The 20,965-nt window shown below is 52.3% G+C and overlaps 3 protein-coding genes across 3 annotated transcripts in view; 2 read left to right on the forward strand and 1 right to left on the reverse strand.

The window, feature by feature from the left end:
• The window catches only part of FAIM2 (Fas apoptotic inhibitory molecule 2), a gene marked incomplete at its 5' end in the record, with an annotated part of 11,707 nt that extends 11,389 nt beyond the window's left edge, over positions 1–318 (reverse strand). Inside the window, one exon of the mRNA XM_082011836.1 lies at positions 315–318. Within this exon, the coding sequence (XP_081867962.1) occupies positions 315–318 (4 nt within the window). The remainder of the gene's footprint in view (positions 1–314) is intronic.
• Positions 319–1,939: 1,621 nt separating this feature from the next.
• AQP2 (aquaporin 2) lies at positions 1,940–8,284 on the forward strand (the record flags this gene model as incomplete). The annotated part of the gene is made up of 4 exons (XM_082011766.1): positions 1,940–2,305; positions 5,407–5,571; positions 6,385–6,465; positions 7,256–8,284. The coding sequence occupies 4 exons, from the start codon at positions 1,940–1,942 to the stop codon at positions 7,469–7,471; spliced, it is 828 nt and encodes a 275-aa protein (XP_081867892.1). The 3' UTR covers positions 7,472–8,284.
• Positions 8,285–16,764: 8,480 nt separating this feature from the next.
• AQP5 (aquaporin 5) lies at positions 16,765–19,834 on the forward strand (the record flags this gene model as incomplete). Its single annotated transcript, XM_082011767.1, has 4 exons — positions 16,765–17,127; positions 18,553–18,717; positions 18,988–19,071; positions 19,649–19,834. The coding sequence occupies 4 exons, from the start codon at positions 16,765–16,767 to the stop codon at positions 19,832–19,834; spliced, it is 798 nt and encodes a 265-aa protein (XP_081867893.1).
• Positions 19,835–20,965: the final 1,131 nt, after the last annotated feature.

The raw sequence follows: 20,965 nt of genomic DNA on the forward strand, positions 1-20,965 counted from the left end.
TCATTCCCTGCACTAATAACAGCCCGCATTCGTAATCAGTCCCTGACATAACTAGTTGTTGAGTAACGCTAAGCTCGCAAATCTGTACCAGGTAGGCAGGCGCAAGAGCCTACAGACTGGATGAGACCATGTTTTGTGGCTCATCAGCAGCTCGAATATACTTAGCCTCACAACCTGTTTTGTGAGATTGGTGTAATTGTTGGAAAACTGGAGGCTAGACCAATGCCATGATGGGCCAAAGTCCCTGAGGAATTCAAAAAGAAGGATTTTCAAAGGAAAAAGTTGAATACCAGTCTTCCAGGCTCCAGACTTACCCATGGACTGGACTTGTTCTCCCCACAGTCTCTCCCTTGTTAAGAGCAATGTCCCCATAAGTGTTTTTTAAAGAGAGGATGAGAAAAGAGAGAAGAGAGAAGAGAGAAGAGAGAAGAGAGAAGAGAGAAGAGAGAAGAGAGAAGAGAGAAGAGAGAAGAGAGAGAGAAGAGAGAAGAGAGAAGAGAGAAGAGAGAAGAGAGAAGAGAGAAGAGAGAAGAGAGAAGAGAGAAGAGAGAAGAGAGAAGAGAGAAGAGTTCACTTGGAAAGGACCTACAAGGATCATCTAGCCCAACTGACAAGTATTGTTACTCACCTTTCGTGGAAGAAAGAACAGGCCTTCACATGTCCTTATGAGTCCCTTCCAACTTGAGATATTCTATGATTCTGTGACATAATTTGAGCAACATGGAATATTTTGCATCAACCTTTCACATCAGTTCGGTGGTACTTGCACAATTCCTCTGGAAGGGAAGAATATTTGGTTTATGATAGAGTGGCAGCCTTTGTCAGAGCCAAAAAATGGACTCTCAGTTCTGGTGCTCTCTGTCCTTCTAAAATAAAATGGTCCTTTCAACTCCAGCTCTACCCTGGGGGAGAGCTCCTCCCAGGCTGCTGTGCTTTAGAATAACTACAGAGTCTGCTAACAAGGGGAAAAAAAGAAACAAGTGCTATCTCTCCAGCAAACTCACCAACCCCAATGACAGAGGGAGAAAAAGTCTTTACAGGCATCACCCAGGAATGGGCAAATGTACCCTAAGCTATGGAGGAAAAAAGAAAATGGACTTGTTGCTCAGTTAGTGGATGGTTTGAGTTGAAGAACCATGCTCCAGAGAAGAAAGTATCATTCCTCATTTGGGGATTAACACCAAGAATTAAAAAGACATTCATGAAGAGCTGAGTTGGCCAAAATCCCCATAATTAGAGGACAGCCAGTACTCCAGCTGTCCTTGTCATTTTTTCATGCTAGAATTTCTTTCTTGACAGTCATTTCTTGGGGCTAGTTCCCATTTTTCTGGGTAGGAAGTCTGTGCCCCGGCTGTCAAATTCTGGTGCTCTGAGTAATCAAGTTGTAGTAAGTCACTTGGAGTTTTGTGCCTCTGAGAGACTCTTTTGAATTCCATTTTGCCTGGTTATTTAATCACAACCCACATCCTGTTTTTCAACACAACCCCATCTCAGCTCCATCTCTAGTTCTGCAGAGCCCCCCTTGCTGGCTCTCCTCTCCATGCTGCAGGTGGTAGAGCTTGGAGAAGAGAGGAGCAACAAGCACCTCTGGGGATAGGACCCCTAGTAGGAAAGCACGGGAGAAAGGGAACAGTGTTTCATGGAATTGCACAAGGCTGATTTATGACCTCCCGAGGGTGGTGAATGCTGCATTCCCCAGCTTTAATAGAGGGGGCAGGGTCTGATGTTCCTTCAGCTGGAACTCAAATGAAAAAAAGCATCAAGTTTCCTAGGACCACAATCCCACCTCCTTTAGCAGGTGATCCTTCGGCCCCCCCGCATCCATATATATATGCGTTGTCCTCCTGCCGTCCTCTATGGACACAGCAGCCGCGGTAACAATTGCCTGAAGACACCACCGGCAGGGTCAATCCTTGCAGTCTCCAGCAGCCACCACTCCATGATGTGGGAACTGCGATCCGTAGCCTTCACCCGCGCTGTCTTTGCAGAATTCCTGGCGACTTTGGTCTTCATCCTCTTTGGCCTGGGGTCTGCTCTGAACTGGCCCTCAGCTTCCTCCCCAAGCATCCTTCAAATCGCGCTGGCTTTTGGCTTGGCCATCAGCACGCTGGTCCAAGCCCTGGGGCACATCAGCGGAGCCCACATCAACCCGGCAGTGACCGTGGCTTGCCTCATCGGCTCCCAAGTCTCCTTCCTCCGCGCGGTCTTCTATGTGGTGGCCCAGCTCCTGGGGGGTGTCGTGGGGGCTGCCATCTTACACGAGATCACCCCTGCAGACTCCCGGGAAGGCTTGGCCATCAACAAGGTAAGACTTCAGCCTTTGGATGGGCTTGGCAGGCAGCAGAAAAGGTTGGGCAGGGCTTTTGAGAAGGCTGAGGGATGTGAAGAAGGGTTTTGTGGCCAGCAAGGACCTCCCTTTATTTAGTCTTGGGTGGGAAGCCACTGTCAGCTGCAGGCCACCGCCACGAGCTTGCTGCACCAAGGGTCCTTCCAGGAGCAGGGACGAAGGCCCGAGTCCAGACTGCCTCCTCTGCTTTTTAGGACTAAAACCAGAGGTGTGACCCAGCTGGCCACATAGACACCTCCCTTAGAAGACAAAGCCACCATCGCCTCATTTTTATCTAGGCTTGTATTGTGTAGGAGCTGGATTTGGAGGAGACACAGGTGTTTAGGGGAGGACACGACCGAGAAGATCACCTCTCCATTCCTCTTGCCCCAAGCTCGTCCCACCGGCCAGTCTCGGTGTGGGTGTGGGCAGCCCTTTCTCCCCTCTGGGTTATGCCATGCCACTATGTACAGGCTGCTGTGCCAGATTTCCCGAAACGGGGTTGTTGCACCAGGGTGGGTTTTTTTGGGCGGGGATCTAAATCCCAGCTTGTCATTAGCTAGCACTGTTGGTGAAGTGGCTTCCCGTGGTGAAGGGGTGGCCACACCAGGTCCGGCTGGTTCATCCCGCTGCCCACCACACACAGGTGCCCGGGCAGTGCCGCCACGCAGTGCCGGAAGCATCACAAGGATCCCAGTCTGGTTTCAGGTACGCAGGGAAAAAAGAAAACTGGGGGACCTTAGGAAGCCGTGAGGGGACTCCCCAGCGGTCTCCCAACCTCCAACGTCCCCTTCCCCACCCATGCACATAATAAAAAGAGGGAAAAAAATTTAAAAAGTCACAGGGGTTACTACCCCCTCTCTTTTCTCCGTGTCCTACCACTCCCCTTCAGGCGGATACAGGCAGCTCTATCTCCTGTAGGGATGCCCATGCCGGGACCAGCATCACCCAAAACCAAGCTGAGCGGTGAGGGAGGAGGCGCGTTTTAGGAAGCAGCAGACAGAAATCCCCTTCCTTGCAGCAGGGAAGCACTGCCAGGACCCAGCTTCGCTGCCAAAGAGATTAAGAGGGTTGAAAAAGGGATTGCGGATTAATCTGAACAATGTTTAGACTGATAATAGCTGAGGTTTAATAACCCAACAAAGCAAGTAGGAGTTTTAAGAGAGACTTTAAAAACATCCAGCTCTGTTGTTTTACAGCTTAAACCACGTAAAGAGGGAATAGAGATTTTGATTTCCCCCCGCCGTGGGCTGTTCATCTTGTAGCCGCCTGCACAAATTACCTTTAAAAAGAAAAGGCGGGGGGAATGTCGGCGAGAGGAGAGCGAGCAAGATCTGACTGCGGATCTCAGCCCGCGGGCCACTGCCGCCTGCGCCGCGTCAGCCAGCAAAGCCATCCCGGTATCCGCATTCGGGAGGATGCGCGGTGCCCAGAGCAGGACTGGCACGGGGAAAGAAAGGGCAGAGATGGGCTGAGGAAAGCAACAGGCATGGGAGACCGCGGGCAGGCAGGACTGCCAGCTGCAGCTCCGCCTGGCAGCGCTGCCAGACCCGTCCAGATCTGGATGAAAAACCACCACGAAGTAATAAAGTGTCAGAAAGCAGAGCTGGAGAAGAGGGGGTATAACCGGGCACAGCCTTAGATCAAATCTGACAAACGCTTTCAGTCACAAAAGTGTGGGAAGGGGAAGTTTTTTTTAACGCCAAAGTATTTCTTTTTGACATTTTCAAAATGCAATTTGTAAACTTTTCCAAAAAGCATTTTGCATTTTAAGAATGAGGAAAAGAAAAAAAAATCCCTAGGGGGGAAATAAGAGTGGAAAAAAATACCCGAAGAAATGCAACTAAAACATTTCATAGAATCATAGAATAGTTTGGGTTGAAAGGGACCATTTAAGGTCATTTAGTCCAACCCCCCGCAGTGAGCAGGGACATCTCCAACTCGACCAGGGTGCTCCGAGACCCGTCCAGCCTGGCCTGGGATGTCCCCCGGGATGGGGCATCTCCCACCTCTCTGGGCAACCTGGGACAGGGTTTCACCACCCTCATGGTGAAACATTTCTTCCCTATATCCAGTCCAAATCTCCCCTCTTTTAGTTTAAAGCCATCACCCCTTGTCCTATCGCTACAGGCGCTGCTAAAAACCCCGTCCCCATCTCTCTCCCCAGCCCCTCTCAGCCCCGGCAGCTGCAGGAAGGTCTCCCCAGAGCCTCCTCTGCTCCAGGCTGAGCCCCCCCAGCTCTCCCAGCCTGTCCTCCCAGCAGAGCTGTTCCAGCCCTCGGAGCGTTGCTGGGGCCTCCTCTGGCCCCGCTCCAGCAGGTCCGCGTCTCTCCTGTGCCGAGGGCTCCGGAGCTGGACGCAGCCCTGCAGGGGGGTCTCCCCAGAGCGGGGCAGAGGGGCAGAACCCCCTCCCTCGCCCCGCTGGCCACGCGGCTTTGGGGGCAGCCCAGGACACCGTTGGCTTCTGGGCTGTGAGCGCACGTTGCCGGCTCATGTCCAGCTTTTCATTCCCCAGGACCCTCGAGTCCTTCTCCATGGGGCTGCCCTCCATCCCTTCACCCCCAGCCCATGCTGGTACCGGGGGTTGCCCCCCTCCAGGCACAGGACCCTGCACTTGGCTTTGTGGAACCTCCTGAGGTTCACACGGGCCCATTCCTGGAGCTTGTCCAAGGTCCCTCTGGATGGATCCCGTCCCTCAGGCGTGTCACCCGCACTGCTCAGCTGGGCGTCATCGGCAAACCTGCTGAGGGTGCACTGGATCTCACAGCCTGTGTCGTTGATGATGATAGGTAAACAGTCTGGTCCCAGTATAGACCCCTGAGGGACACCACTCATCACCAATCTCCATCTGGACATTGAGCGATTGACCACCATTTCCTGCTATGTCAATCAAATATTACCCATTGACCCATTTTTCCTTCTACCTGGGCAATTTTTCCTCCTCTTCATATTGGTGCCAAAAATCTCACCTATTTCCTATGCCCTTTTCTGGTTGTCCTTGATTTGGGTTTCACCCTCCACATTTTCAACCCAGTCCCCAAACTTCCCCATCCCTGAGACACATTTTTTCTCCCTTTCCAGCTGCACAATGAGACAACGACGGGGCAGGCAGTGACTGTCGAGCTCTTCCTCACCTTCCAGCTGGTCCTGTGCATCTTCGCTTCTACTGATGAACGCCGGGAGGACAACCTGGGCTCTCCTGCCCTGTCCATCGGTCTTTCTGTTGCCGTGGGGCATCTCCTTGGGGTGGGTAGAATGGGCTAAAACACAGAGATTTTTGGGTTGTCTTTGCCTTTGTGCCCAAAGCCTGCTTGGCTGCATGCTCCAGGGTGGGCAGGAGATTTGTAACTCGTGGTCCCCATGGCTTTCCAGTCGGTAGAAGAGAAAAATCTCACCACAGCTGTAACAGAGCCATAGCCTGAGCTTGGCTTTTATTGAGCACGAAAACATTTAACCTGCTGGGCTCTGCTGCTCCTTGAGCCCTGCAGGGAGCTTCCGGGGATCAGTGGGGTCTTCTATCGTGAAGTGAATGTGTCAGCAACTGAGGCACTTGAGACCATGGTAAGACTGGGAGGTATTTGGGATGGACACCCAGGGATGAGAGACCAAAGCAGCCCCCAACACTCCCAGCTTCTCAGTGCGTGCATTAAAATAGTGATGTTTACACCACATCTTCCATCCTTGATTATCTGCAATCCCATGGTTCTACGGGACTATCCTTCTCCAGTCTTCAGTGGCAAGGAGTAGCAACGTGCTCCAGGAATAGGCACAGCAGGAGCTTGTCCCCGCAGTTCTGGTCATGCTGCAGGACACGTCAACCGACCTGCAGCTAAGTTGCACCATGCGCAGGACATGTGCTCATACAGAAGATGTGCAAATACAGACAACTCACCCATGTTGACTCAGGTGTTGGAAGCTGGTAGCATCCCTTTTCCTGGAACAGGCATGCTGGAGGGTGAAACATCAGCTCAGTGAATGAATCATGCTAATAACACCCCAGGATTTTTTAAAATGTGCTAAAAGGGCTTAATGCTAACCATGTGTGGTGTTTCTCGGCAGATCCGTTACACCGGCTGCTCCATGAATCCTGCCAGATCTTTTGCTCCTGCTGTGATAGTCGGAGACTTCAGTGACCACTGGGTAAGAAAGCAGGTCTATGTGTTGTTTTGGTGGGATGAGCCCCAAATTACCAGTATTCCTAGAAATCCACAGCGCCAGCCAGATTCCTGGCATTTCCATGCCAGCTCCCAGCTGGAGGAGACATGTAGAGATTAGCAAAAAGAGGTGGGGCTGCTGGGTGCTTAATTGGCTTATCTAAGCAGGGTGCACCGCAACAGGAAGAGGGTGTGTGGTTTGTTGACTGTTAACAAAAGAAGCAAAACCCTTGGAGAGGGGAGCTCTTCTTGCCAGTCCCAGGGATGTTTCCTGGTTCCGGTTGGATCTGGGCACGCATTTTCCACCCGCTCGTTTGGGAACACTTCCAGGCATTTCCATCTGCAAAGAGTACGTTCGGAGCCAGAGCTGTGGTGGTTCAGGTTGATGTGCTCAGAGGTGTCCAGCCCAAGCTGGCAGCCTCCTCCTCTCTGTAGCAATGTGTAAATGGCTTGGAAGACACTTCTCCAGAGGAAGCCAAATCATTAAGCATGCTCTTGATGGGCGTATCATTAATGAAGATCACACAGCTCTCAATAGAGGAGGAAAGACAGAAGAAGATGGTTAGGTATATTCAGGCACAACAGCAATGGATGTGAGTTCAGGTCAACAGTGATGGCCAAAGCAGAGCTGGCTTCTGCATTTTGCTCCTGATGCACACAGGGCACGAAGGAACATAAGCCCCTTGCAGTGCTCTTCGGAGACCCTGGTTCCTCTCCATTTTCCAGACTCGGGCTGGTTTTTGCTCACCTGATTCTTCTCTTTCCCTTTTCCCCAGGTCTTCTGGGTGGGCCCCCTGGTTGGGGCAGCAGCAGCCTCCATCATCTACAATTACATCCTCTTCCCGCAAGCCAAAACCTTCTCAGAGAGACTCGCCATCTTCAAAGGCTTCGAGCCAGAGGAGGACTGGGCAGAGCGCGAGGTCCGTCGGCGGCAGTCGGTGGAGCTTCACTCCCCACAGACCCTGCCGAGGGGGATGTCTGAGAAAGTGTAGCCAAACCTTCCCCCGGGCCGAGAGGGGAGCTGGGGAAAACTCTGGCACTCGTTTTAGAGACGGTGCTCCTTCCGACGGGTGTTTCACCTCTCCCCTCTCTCCCTTCATTTTTGCTGGGGAACTAAAGTCGACTCATCTCCTGGGGAGATGCACTGTGATGGCCCAACACACCTTCTGTCTCCCCGTTCCCCCCGTGGGCGACGGTTTTCTGATGCTGAGGGGAAATGGCATTAAATCAAAACCACCAGTGTAGTAACAGGAACGAGGACACTGGGATCCCACCCCGCGCCGGCTTCTTCCATGTCCCCCTTGCAGGATTTAGCGCGCGGTGGAGTTTGCTGCCCTTCACGAAGAGCTCCGGGGCACCGCGAGGGTTGTTATTACAGCCATTTGCTGGGTGTGGAGGTTGCCACCCGATGCCTCAGCGCTGTTGGACTCCGCTCCCCGGCCTCCCATTTCCCCCGGCTGCCCGGCTGCTCGCACGCGCGGGGAGCGCTCGCTCTGTGCCGCCGCCATCTCACGGACTGGAAGTTTTGCTGCGGCTACTGACAACCACCCGCGGGACGCGGATGGCTTTCGCTGCCATGGAGGCTCTCCTGAGAAGGCGGAACTGGAAGCGTGTCCTTGAGTCCCTGCTGACCCCACTGGGGATCTCCCGCAACTGCTCTCTCCTGCGACAATAGAAACCGCCTGATTTTCGGCTCGAATTCATCCATGGCTCGTTTGTTCTTGGACAGCGTTGTCCTCCAGCTTCGATGCTTCATCGCTCTCCCTGGTTTTTGCTCGCTTGCTCCCGTTCCTGTTCCGCTCAGATTCTCAGATGAGTAACACAAAGCGTTTAAAGTGTGATCTTTATCACACCCGCTTCTACCACATCACCTGCTTCCAACAGCCCAGACCTTTTTCATGGCTGCATCACACCAAAGCCTCGTAACTGTCCCACCCCTTTCTTTGTCAGGACCTGGTTGTGGTCCCCAGCCTAGTCAAAGAATTTGGGCTGTCTTTGGGATGCAACTTTGCTCTTTCAATCATTAATTTAATCCCATTTGTATTGCTCAGCCTAAAAGTCATACATTTCCAGTGTTGACACCCTAATGCTTCTTTCTGTTGGTGATGTCTCCCCAGCATTGCACCATCACAAAATGTCGTCACCACATTCAGGCTTTTTCTGCTAAGGTTGTTACTGGAAATATTCAAGAAGATCGGGCCCAGTTCCAAATCATAAGGAACATGACTGATCATTTCGACTGTGTTGACATGAACCACCACCACATGATGCTTTTCTTTTGTCTTTACTTGTACCCGTCGTCTTCTCCTTTTGAATTTCCTCTATTCCTCGCCGTGCTCTTCCTCAAACATGTGCTAATGGCTATTGCTGGAGAGAAAAGGAGTAAACAAGGCTTTGATCTGACCCAGGCCAGGTGTTACCGTGGTCTTCATCTCACCGTTCCAAGTGAGGCTGAGAGCACAGGAGCTCCCACGCCACCTCCTCTAGCTGCCGACTGCTGTCCCTGATGCTGCACTGTGAAGCAAGGGGAGAAACGCTATCACAGAGACCGAGCTTTTTTCGTTGGAGCCAAGGATCCATTTTACTAGTCAATTAATGCAAATACCCCCAGAAGGCTGCTCTCGAAGTGCAGCAGCTTTAGCACCGGTTTAACCCTTCTCTGCCACAGCAAAAATACCGATTCTGGTCTTCCACTTTGTTCCTTCAATGGCAAAGGTGCATTTGAATATTGTTTCAGAAACGGCTCGTCAAAAAATCTGTCTGTTCTCAGCAATGGGAATTCAAATCATGTTTCAAGTCAATCAGAGTGTAAAATTGTATTTAGATCACCAAATACTCAGTTTTAAAAGGGTTGTTTATTTTTGTTACTTTTCAAGGGAAAACAAATCCATGTATGTCAGGAAAAGCCAAAGAAACCTACCCAGAAGTTATCCTGTCAGTGACCTGCTGTATAAAATCCCATATAGCTGATTTTTTTTTTCAATGTTCAAGTTAATTACATGCCTCTTCCCCTTCAGATCTAAGCATTTAATTTATTATTCACCCCGACAATGTTTAAGACCCACCTAAACCGCACAAGGTGCAAAAATGAGTTTTAATGTCTAATAATTACTGTACTCTTTCAAATAAAGTGCTTTAAATTCACTTCTATCCACTGAATTAGTACATGTGAATCAAATAATGACACATTTATGGTCATAAAATATCTATACGGTCATATAAAAAAACCTCACAGACCCTAAACCCCACAGCCACCAACGCAGTGCAGCCCAGTCTGGCTTCGAGTGCAGCCACCTCGTGCCAGCAACCCGTTGATGCGCACAAGTGACATTAAAAGAGCAACCCCCGTCTTCGAAACAGGGACCCACAAAATAAAGACCATCCCTGCTTCAGCACCCTCGGATGCGCTGATCTCCGGCCCGGCCCGATGCTGCTCTCAGCACGCCGGTGTTAGCGCGAAGCAATCTCACTAAACCAGATTTTCAGATGGCTAAAGCAGCCTAAGTCCTCTCGAGTCAGTCGGGAACGCGAATTTACCTTCTCTGCAGAGCTGCGTCATTGACTTCAACGACACTTCCAAAACTTGCACCGTCAGGAAACCAAGCCAGTCGTTCCAGATTTACACCAGGGCAACTCAAATTAGAGGGCAGGATCGGCAACCCAGAGATCAGAGCTGCCACAGACCAACCTAAAACCTCGCTAAATTGATAACACTTTGTATATTAGACCTCGACAGGAATGCTTTGAGCCAGGATTTGAAACCACACAGCCGTGCCTATCCACGAGCTCATGACTCCACAATAAATATCTGCAATATATATTGCATCATACATCAACCTTCGTTAGCTTCATCATGGACCTGTGATAAATAGTACGGCCATAAAATCAAAACAAAAATCACTGTACGATGCGTCTCAGATCACATTGCTTCTTACGTCCTGCTGTTGCTTGAGACCACGAGGCTTTCCTTCACCTCCTGTTGTCCCACCTCTGGTTTTGGAGGTCCTCAGCACGATCAGGTTTGGGGTGGTCATTCTGCAAAACATTCTGTGTGTTTTGTATTGTGCAAAACACTGTGTGTTCCACACACCCTTTGGGGTGCTGTGAAAAGTCAAAACATGCCCAGACACCTTTCCCTGACTTCCCTGCCATATCCAGCCCATCCTGTCGCTTTAAGATACCAATTAAATGCCAAAATACCGTATGTCTTCAGCAGAAATCTGTGATTTCACAGAAACGCCTCTTGAACCATTGCCTTGTCACCCAGGGCGCGGTCACGGGTTGCCTTGTCCCCCGGCCGGCTCTGGGGAGCTCTCCGTCCCCCTGGGTCTTCCGGGGTCCCAAGCCACGCAGCCCAAACACTGGCCATGTCTCAGGAGCTGGAGATCTGGAGAGAGCGTGGGACCAGCACCCGGGGAGGTGCCCCGCAGCACGGCAGCAAAGCCAGGCGCCACGATGTTTCCCAACACGCCGACCCTACCCAGGGGAGGAGCGGTAGATGCAAAAGGTGATGACAGAGATGTGCAAAATGTTATTTTGAAAAGTATCATCGTATTTTCAAGAGAAGGACATCTCCCTTCCTGCACTCTCCTGTGCTTTCAACATCAGCAGCTCGCCATTGACCTCATGAAATGCGTACTGATGCCTCTTACAGGCGTCTTGTACTTAGTGAGACGTTCCCTCATTTCAGCATTTAAACGCCGTGAAGGAGGGTTGCAACACTTACCTGCTGACTTCTTACCTTCTGTAGAGGTGGGTGAAAGCAAACTGAAAGCATCCAAGCCTCTGCTCCAAAGAAAGCTGAGACAGCCTGTCCCAAGGGCGCAGACCTCAAACCCAGCACCTGAATCGCTTCTCCATCACGTGGCTGCACATGGGGAAAGTGCAGTGCCTCACCTAGGAGAAACTGGGAAGAAAACCAACCTGCCTCAGATAACACCAAATCCACTGGTACCCTGGAAAACGTCGTGCAGGGCAAACCGCTTCACTGCTGTAGAGAGACAGAGGAAAAGAGCACAGCCCAGCTTCAAACCTCCGAGATTAGAGCTGAGCTTTCTGCTCTGAATTTCTTGGCCTGACCCTGTACAACTCCTCCAGATCTGGATCTTCAAGGCCATGTGAGCATTCAGCTCCCGTCTGGCACCTGCCTTGTAATGATGTGACCGACCTAGGATGCAGGAACATCATTATTTTTATGGATATATTTATATATGTAGAAATATTTCCCAAGCATGTTTTCCTTGAGGAGGGACAGGGAGGCTAAATCCGTCCAGGAGAGCAAGAGGAGGAGGTAGGGCCAGGTCTAGTCTGGGAAAGGACCACAGACCTTCTCAGAAGGTGGCTGATGCTCCATGGGGGAAGCCAAACCCCCAGATAGTTCCTATCTCTTCAAGAATTACAGTGAGTCCCATTTCACAAGACTCTCCCACAAAGTCTGGGTGTGAAACCAGACTTTGATTTTGAGCCTGATTTTCCAGGAATACAAATAACCTAAAGAAAATCCACACATTTCTCCAGAGACCACTCAGTGCAAGATTCTTTAGCTCCAGATCTGACGCAACAAGAGATGCTACCACCACAAGTCTCGTTAAATCCTAACCTGTATATACTATCTAAATTTTTAAGTTGAGAACTTTCTTGATGCATTTGCTCTGGGTCTGAGAGGCAGAATGGGGTGAAAAACTGATTTTCCAGTTCACCAAGGTAACCCGCTGTCCACATATTGCCACCAATATTTTGCTTTGCAAAGTCTTGGGCTCTTGGAACCAGGTGATCATGTGAGAATTTCAGCTTTTAAGAGTCTCCACATCCCTCTCTGTTATGTTGTTTATGGAATTTATAGGTGCTTTGGAGCCTGGTCGTGCTTTCAGTTCCCCTCTACCTTCATGCAACTCAACCACCTCCACCCCAGAGCTGCCACTGCCCTTCCGCCAGCTCCAAGCCTTCCCGCCCCAGCAGCACGCACAGCAGAACGGCATTGCCAAGGTGCCGAGGGGAGACGGCTTTCCCAGAGGCAGCCCTCTCCCCACATCATTCCAGCGTTTATTCCCGAGCGCGCTCCTTGCGATCTTGAAAGGAGACTGCGTGGGCAAAGACGGCATTTCCACAGCAAACACATTTCACAAGGAAAAACACCACCGCCTCAAACGCAGCTCTCTCCGAATCCCGAGGACACCGACGAGCGGCTGCCGGCCCGTAAGAATTCAAAGTATTTATCGAGATGAGCAGAAACGCAGCCTCTTAATGCCGCTGATGCAGGTGGCTTTGCCGGGAAGGGCTAGACCTGAAAATCAGGACGCCAGGGTTTCAACCCCAGCTTTCTCACTGTGTCATCTCGTACAGGTCTTTTTTCTAACCGGCCCTTTGCTTTCCCTGATACACATTATTATCCCCATGTGATGACTTAATGATGATTTCAGTGCAAATTAATTATTAAGGATGCTGGCATCTCCATTGCAGACCGGCCCCAAAGCATTTGCATCCACTCGTACACCTTAGAGACCGCCAAGTAACTTTTAAGCAAAGCGCAGAGCAATGCTGCTATTAAGCATTAACACTATTCAGCACTTAAATAGCATCATCCCTGTTTACAGGCTCACGGGCTACAAGGTCACTGTGACCACGAGCACCGAGGGCCGAGGACAGCTTCAACTCAAGCCAGAGCGGTGGGATGGCAGCAAGGGACATGGCGACACCCCCAAAGCCAAACTCGGGTCTCACGGGGGTTTTTGCCGAGTCGGGTCGCAGGGGAAGCAAAAGCCTCGTTGCTCCAGGGCAGGAGAAGGTGGAAACACCATCAGCCTCAGGCCAGCAGAGTAATCCCTGCCTTTAAAGAGAGCGCAAGCAGATGGTGGGTTAGATAAGAGAAATCCTTGAAAGCCCTGTCTGAAACGCCTGTACAGAGACATCCCGTTGTGCTAGCAAGTGGTGAGGCTTTGCGCTAATCCCACCACTCTCCCTACCACCGTGCCAAGCAGCAGCCCCAGGAACTGAGGATGAGGAGGGGAAAGTTTGCTACTTCTTGCTCTGCTTTTAATTCCCAGTGCGTATTTTTTTCCCCATCGGTGGCTTGCTGCAAACTCCCAAAGCTGAGCCAGAAAGAAACACCCTTTCTCTTAAAAGCAAACTAGCCAAACTTTCTCCTCTGGCCATCCAGTCCCAGCTAACCACAGATTCCAGCGGAAGGAGCTGTCTCCTGTTACTATGATTATTCCTGCTTGTATTATTGTGCCAGCTTTAAGGTCCTCGGTCAAGTTACAGGTGCAGGTGAGGGGGAAAGAAACAAACAAAAAAAGGCTGTTCTGGGTCTCAGCAGCATTTATAGTCTGAATTTGGCCGCCTGCGATACCATCTGCCAGGCTTTGAGGTCCAACATGGAGTTGAACTCATCAGAAATCTGGGCTGCCGCAGAAGTGACAAATTAATAGGAGCCCCATGCGGGCTCAGAAAATTAAATCAGCGAAGTGGGGATGACAGGGACCGACACACGTATTCAGTTAATAACACACACGCCTCCGTGGGTGAGGCAGATCCGCGGGAGGGCCCCGGGTGAGGATGAGGCACCAGCTGCCTTTCTCCCACCCGGGCACCCTGCACCACAACCCAGCAGCGGGCTGGGGTCCCTATTCCCCTCCGGCACATCGTACCCAAGCCGTGTGGCCCTGTGACTGAGTGGTAGGTGTGGGCAATTTTTGGCTGTGGTGTTTGTCTACCGATGCCAGCAAGGCGGAGGAGGAGGAGGAGGAGGAGGGAGACGGTTAAACCTGTCTTCCTTGCAAAAAGCCTCCTCGTCTTCTTTCCTCCACAAGCCTAGGGGTGAAACAAGGCATGCGTGACCCCACCACGTAGGTGTCCGTCTGTCAGCAGGGACCTGCGTAATGCCTTCTCAACGTCTTGCTCAATTCAATTAAATTTGACACATCAAAGGCACTTTCAGTTCACACAAGCTCCTTGGGGGGCATGCAGCCGGGAAGAGGAAAAGGAGCCTTCCCAATGCCTGAGCAACATGGTTAGACATCAGAGAAGCCAACCAGGAATGCCCCAGTGAGGAAAGTCTAGCAAACAGCCTCGGGAAAATAGGTTTTGCCTGGCATGTTGTTAGAGAAACATCTTGTTTCTCTCCGGAAGTTTTCCCCATCATTTCCAGCCTTATTTGACTATATCTCCTAGTCAGCTGGAGGATTTTGCCAGGAGGTTATTACCCACAGTCGGGCACCTGGGAGAGCGTCTTTCGGCTCAACGCCGCGTTTTAGTTAGCGTGAGGCGTGTGGCAGACGAGCTGCCAGCAAAACCGAAGGAGATCTGTGGCGGGCGCATTATGAAAGGCTTTGGAAGATGGGAACAAGGCGCATTTTACCCAGCTGGAGCCACAGGCAGGGCCGAAGGGAAGTGGCAAGCAATTACTCCAGCTGGAATCTGGCCAGGATGTCTTGAAATACCAGCTTGCAAAACTTTCACCAAAACACGCCAACGGACCAGGTGTTTCTAGGATAACAGATCTGGTCTTTAACTCTACAATCTTCCCCAGGATCAGCAGAACCAGGAGAAAAACATTGTCAGGGATTAATGCTGTAACGGATCCTTGGTCCCTCAAGACTCTCTGGGTCTGCTTGCTGAGCTCAGGACTTTGGGTATGTCTGGAGGAGAAAGGCTCATTTATTTTCCGCTCCGGAGGAAGAAGTTCCCCCTCCTTGCTCTGAAGAGGAATCCCTCCTAGCTTTTGACCCCACAGGCTGTGTGCAGGTCTGACTGCACCCAGCAGAAGGCAGCAGTGAATGCAACCTTTTAGTGCTTTTTAAATTTAAGGAAGGATTTAAATGATTTTACCAATCTATCTCCTGCATGTAGAGCTTTGCTCACTGTGTGATGGAGTGCGACCGCTTCTGCAGAGGCACACGGCAGCCATGGATAACCCCAGCCCGGGACCGCTGTGCTGGCATGGAGAGGTGGCATCGCTAGAGAAAGGCAAGATGCAATCAGCCGAGCAAGGAGAGCAGATCTGGCACCCAAACCCATTAAAAAAAAAAAAAAAAATCCTGGCACAAGGCTGCAAGGACTACGAGGGAACCAAGAATTCATTGTTGAGCGTCACCGGAGACTTTTTCCGCCCCAAAACCTCAGTCCCAAACAGCTCCGTGCTGCACAGCGCCGAGAGCCTCCCCCCTCTGCTCCTTGCCAGCCAAGGATTTGCAGCCGGACAGATTTAGGATGGAGGGCAGCGCCGCAGGAACATGAAAGGAGACATGTAAACATGGCCGGTGTCCATGAAAAGCCTGTGGCTTTACGCTGCCATTCCCAAGAGTAAAATCATTGACCTCGTTGAGCAATAGCTTGAAACGCAAAAAGAAAAGGGCCCGAGATGACGGGGGTAGGATACACCCGCCCCGGCTACAGGCGGCGAGCACCCCCCGACTGCCAACCCACGCACGGGCGAAACCCACACCCGGCGCGCTGTAAGGAGCGGCCAAGCAGAAAGGCAGCAGACGGGTCCACAGTCGGTCTCGGCAGCGATCAGCCCTCTTTACTCGAGCTATGCCATCCCGCTCGGCCTCCATCCAGGCGCCTCGAGAAGGTCCCGGCGTGTCTGTGGCCCCCGGCTAGGCAACGGCTCCCTGGCTAGCCAAACGCCCCCCAAACCCTGCCCCGCTCCCAGCACAATTGCAAGCCACTTGTCTCCTGGAGTTGAGCTGTCTTGACAGCCTGCGAGCAGCTCCAGGTGCTTGACTTCGCTTTGCGTTTCAACATCCCGTGTAAACTGAATGCGCTGGGAGCCCTGCCCCAGCAGAACTCCAGCCCAACACTGGCAACAAGAGTTTCCACGCCAAAACGCAGTCCTCTCCAGTCTGCAAGCACATGGAGGAAGGGAATATTAACTACACCTCTACTAACGAAACACCCAGAACCTGGCGAGAGGTAGTAAAAGGGAAAAGCAGAGGAGGGAGCACAGCATCGTTATGCAACCGTGTTATCTAACGACCACAGAGACACCCTATAGGGGCTCTTTGTTTGCAGAGGGAAGGAGAAAGAAATGCCACCAATATCTGAGTCACTGGTTCACCAAGAGGCTCCGACGTTATTTTCAGATGGAAACTTTTCCAGTTTCACATGATAATTTGGGAGGACTGGCTAATTCCCTGACTCCACCCACCGCCTTGTAACACAGCTCTCTGCTGCTCTTGCATATATAGATAGGTATGGCCCTACAACTGGGTGCAGACAGAAGAGCCTGGAGACAGAGGAAACTTAAACTTTCTTCCATCCTAGCTGCCCTCCACCCACTCCCACCATGAAGAAGGAAATATTAACCCTGGCCTTTGCTCGATCCGTCTTTGTTGAATTTATCTCCACTCTCATCTTCGTCTTCATCGGCCTTGGCTCAGCCTTGAAGTGGCCGTCCGCGCTCCCCAGCATCCTTCAGATTTCGCTGGCGTTCGGCCTGGCCATCGGTACACTGGTGCAGGCATTTGGCCACATCAGCGGCGCCCACATCAACCCGGCGGTGACCATCGCCTTCTTTGTTGGGAACCAGATCTCTTTCCTCCGGACACTCTTCTATGTGATCGCCCAACTGGTCGGGGCCATCGCCGGGGCTGGCATCCTCTATGGCGTGACACCGGCCAATACCCGTGGCAATCTGGCCATCAACGCGGTAAGTCTCCCGGAGATGGTTCACCTTGCCGTGTGGGCTTTCCTTTCATTGTGAATGAGGAGCTGGTATGGGCACAAGCCCAGAGAGCCAATTCCATAGGGATGGTTGGTCTCGGCACATCGTCCAGCATGCACAGAGGGACAGGAATGGGATAGGAGCAAACACTGGCATAGCCAGCAGAGTATTGACATGACAGCTTTATTGTGCGGGGTAATGAATGGCATGTTTTTTCCATCCTTTAATAAGTGCTTCCTTTATCCTAAGGGCCTGAGTGAGTCACCCACACCACTGAGATGTTCTTGACTGCAGCCTCTCCACCTGGAGATTAGCGCCGGCGTAGGAGCCATGCCAGGACGGAGAGGGGGAGGGCAGGGAGCAGAGCCCAGTCAAACCAGTATGGGCAGGGGGAGCAGAAGCCCACTGTAACCAGTGTGCTGGGGGAGCTAGGAAATGGAGGTGGATGGAGAGAGGTGGTGGTGAAGAGCTGAAGAAGGAGCAATGTGTGGGAGGGCGCGGAGAGGTTGCGAGGGGCAGGGTCTACTCTTGGAGGAGGAGGGGAGATGGTGGGGCCGTCTGAGATAAGCAGGGACAAGGAGCACATCTCAAACCCCTGGGGCAGTGCTGGGAAACCACCTGAAACGGCAGCGGTGGAGCTACCACTCCAACCATGGCCAGGTCTGGACTCCTCGGAGCAGCACAGACACGTTGCAGAGGGTTCAATTACTAGGATGAGGTGCTGCAATGCATGTTATTCCCACATGCTCCGTGTCCCAAACCAGTCAGTTTTAGCTAAAAAAGAAGCTGTCATGGCTTGTGTCACTTTGCCCTTCCCATGTCCAGTGGGGTCGAGTCCATCTGGCAGTCCCCAGTGATTAGAGTGGAGGCACTGGGACAGCAACAGCCCATCTTACCTCCATGACCGCACCCCAAACCTCATCCCAACCCTCACCCTTCATCCTGTGCCCCTCCACGGTGGCTGCCAGCTGCTCCCCAGCCTCTTGGGGAGGTGCTCCACAACGTGGAGGGAAGAAAAGTTAGGATACGATAGCTTGCAAAGATCAAGGCAGGAAGAAATGCGGGAAAAAAGGGACAAATCGATGTGGGATGTGGTGGGAAAGCGCTGAACGTTGCAGAGACAAGCAAGCAGAGGGAGTTGTGGAGAGCCTCAGGAAGGGAGGGCCTCGGGGGAGACAGATTTTGGAGCGCTAAACAGAAAGAAAGATAATTCCTTCCCTTTCAGGGAAAGGAGCAGTCAGCACAAGCAGTGGCCAGCACAGCACCTTGTGCCCCAGGGCTGGGCAGGGGACTGAGGGAGATTCTCATGTGTGGCTTTGCCAACCCAAATCCACCAGCAAAGCACCTAAGAGCCCTCCCACTGATGCCGAGCCCCAGGGATGGTTAATTATTGTCGCTGTCGGTTTGCAGCTCAACAACAACACGACCCCAGGCCAGGCCCTCGTGGTGGAGATCATCCTCACCTTCCAGCTGGCCGCGTGCATCTTTGCGTCCACGGACAACCGGAGGAACGGCAACGTGGGCTCCCCAGCACTGTCCATCGGCCTCTCCGTCGCCGTAGGCCACTTGGTGGGGGTGAGTATCCAGGCAGGAGGACAAGGCAGAGGGTCCTGCTAGGATGGGGGTCCCCAAAATACTTGCATGCAGTTGGTCCCAGACAGAGCTGCACTGGGAGAGCCAACGTGGGACACATGGGGGCTTCTTCTCCATGACGATGGAGGGGTCCCCACCTCTCTGCAAGAGAAACAGCACTGGGGGCTCTTTCAGTCCCTGCTCCTGAAAAGTTGGTCGTATCTGCTAAGCAGCACGAGGCATCTTAACCTGGTCTCCTTTCTGCACTGACAGATCTACTTCACCGGCTGCTCCATGAATCCAGCCCGGTCCTTCGGGCCCGCGGTCATTGTGAGGAGGTTCAGCCCAGCACACTGGGTGAGCATCGGCAGCGTGCCGGGTCGGGCCGGCCGAGAGGCTGCCAAGGGCTAGAGGCAGACAACGAGGGGAGGGAGCAGCGATTGCTGCGGGGGTTACCGGGCTGAGTGCTTCAGAGTCCGTCCCAGACCTGAAAGGATAAAAGGGGGCTGGTCGTCCCCCTTGATGCATGGGGAACAGGTTATCCCCATGGCACAGAGCCAGCAAGGGGACAAACATAAACCCCCCCATGCAATGGTGCACGCTGAGCTAGGGCATCATCTGAGGTCAATAAAGCCCACAGAGGAGCCCAACTTAAGCTTTCCAGCCGCCCAGCGCCGCCTGCAAGCTCAGACCCAGCCTTGCAGAGCTTGGTGCCTCCTTTCCAGCACACCGCATCTCTGCACTCGTAAAGAGATTTGTGTCTTCAGCAAGCAAAGACTGAGGGGATTTCGGCCCAAGAAGTCTACTGGAAGGGGTATTTGCAACTCTCCGTGGGCTAGGAGATGTGGAACAGCAAGGGATGCTGGTGTAGTGGCTGGACCTGGTGCACCAGCCTCCAAGACTTGCTTTCACCCTCTCCCTTGTTGCTTTCTAGGTGTTCTGGGTTGGACCCATCCTCGGGGCTTGCTTGGCCGCTCTGCTCTATTTCTACGTCCTCGTCCCCTACTGCATGAACATGTCAGACAGGGTTGCCATCATCAAGGGCACCTACGAGTCAGAGGAGGAGTGGGAAGAGCAGAGAGAGGAGAGGAAGAAGTCCATGGAGTTGACACCACCATAGGAACTGCTGGAAAAAAACCAAGAAAAAGGAGGGGAGGAAGCCCCACACATGGGCTCATGTGTGCACCAACCAGGCAATGAACACATCCAGCTACAGTAGACTCTTAAGCAAAGGTCTTATAACTCCAAGACCAGCTGTGACTAAGAAAGAAAGGAGTATTACAGTGTCTGTGTATATAACCCCTCTGAGTGTGAGCACTAGAACCTCTCCTAGCTTAACCACAGCCCAGCAAAGGAGGCTCAGTCCAGGGCAGCCTCTCAGCTGTGGTTTTACACCCGCTCCGCTGCATCCCTGCCCTCCCAGGTGCGAGTTTCGCATGATTTTCAGAGGTCTGAGACCGCACGTTCTGGTGCAGGCAGGATTTCACCCCTGTGTCTGATGGCCCAGGGGCCGGAAACACCACGCAGGCACCAGCAAAGAAGAATGACCACTTTGGGCAGGTGGGTGCAGCAAAATCCCCCGCTTTCTCCCTGCCACAGGGCCCAGGCTGCTCAGAGATGCCCTTTCGTGCATCAGCTGGCGAGCCCTATTTATTCATGGCTGCAGAAAGAACGTGATTTTTGGATTTTGTGTTGAGATCTTTTAATATAGTATATTATTTATTGTGAATAAAGGAAATTTTAAGAAGCCATGGGTGCAAATCTGCTTAGGTATCAAACTTGAGGAGTAAAAACAGGTTAAGCTGGATGCAAAGCCATCCCAAAGAGCCAGGGCAAGAGCAAGTGCTTGGTCCCCAAATCCTGTGGCACCAGGAGCAGATGGTTTGGGTGGTGACAGTCATTAATCCCGAGGAGATATGGGCACTAGCGCTGGAGTGGGGTGAGCGCAGGAAGCGCCTCGTGACAGGGTGCCAGGTCGGGGCCGGTTTGAAGCCCATCTCCGAGGCTGGCACGAGCTGGGAGGAGCGAGCGACGATCCTTCACGCGCCGGTTTGACGCAGGCACGGCTTTCTGCCGTACCAGTTCTCCCAGGCGGCTCCACGGGTGTCCTCAAAAACTGACCCACGACACTCCCCAGCCCCCTCGCCAGGTGCCAAACCCACACCCTCACCCTGACCTTCTGCTGTAGCCCTGCTCTTCCAGTTCTCCCGCGACCTCCTGCCAAAGCATCGCGTTCCCGACCTGGGTATGG

Source organism: Phaethon aethereus (genome assembly GCF_964289735.1).
Source record: "Phaethon aethereus genome assembly, chromosome: 29".
Classification (NCBI taxonomy): domain Eukaryota; kingdom Metazoa; phylum Chordata; class Aves; order Phaethontiformes; family Phaethontidae; genus Phaethon; species Phaethon aethereus.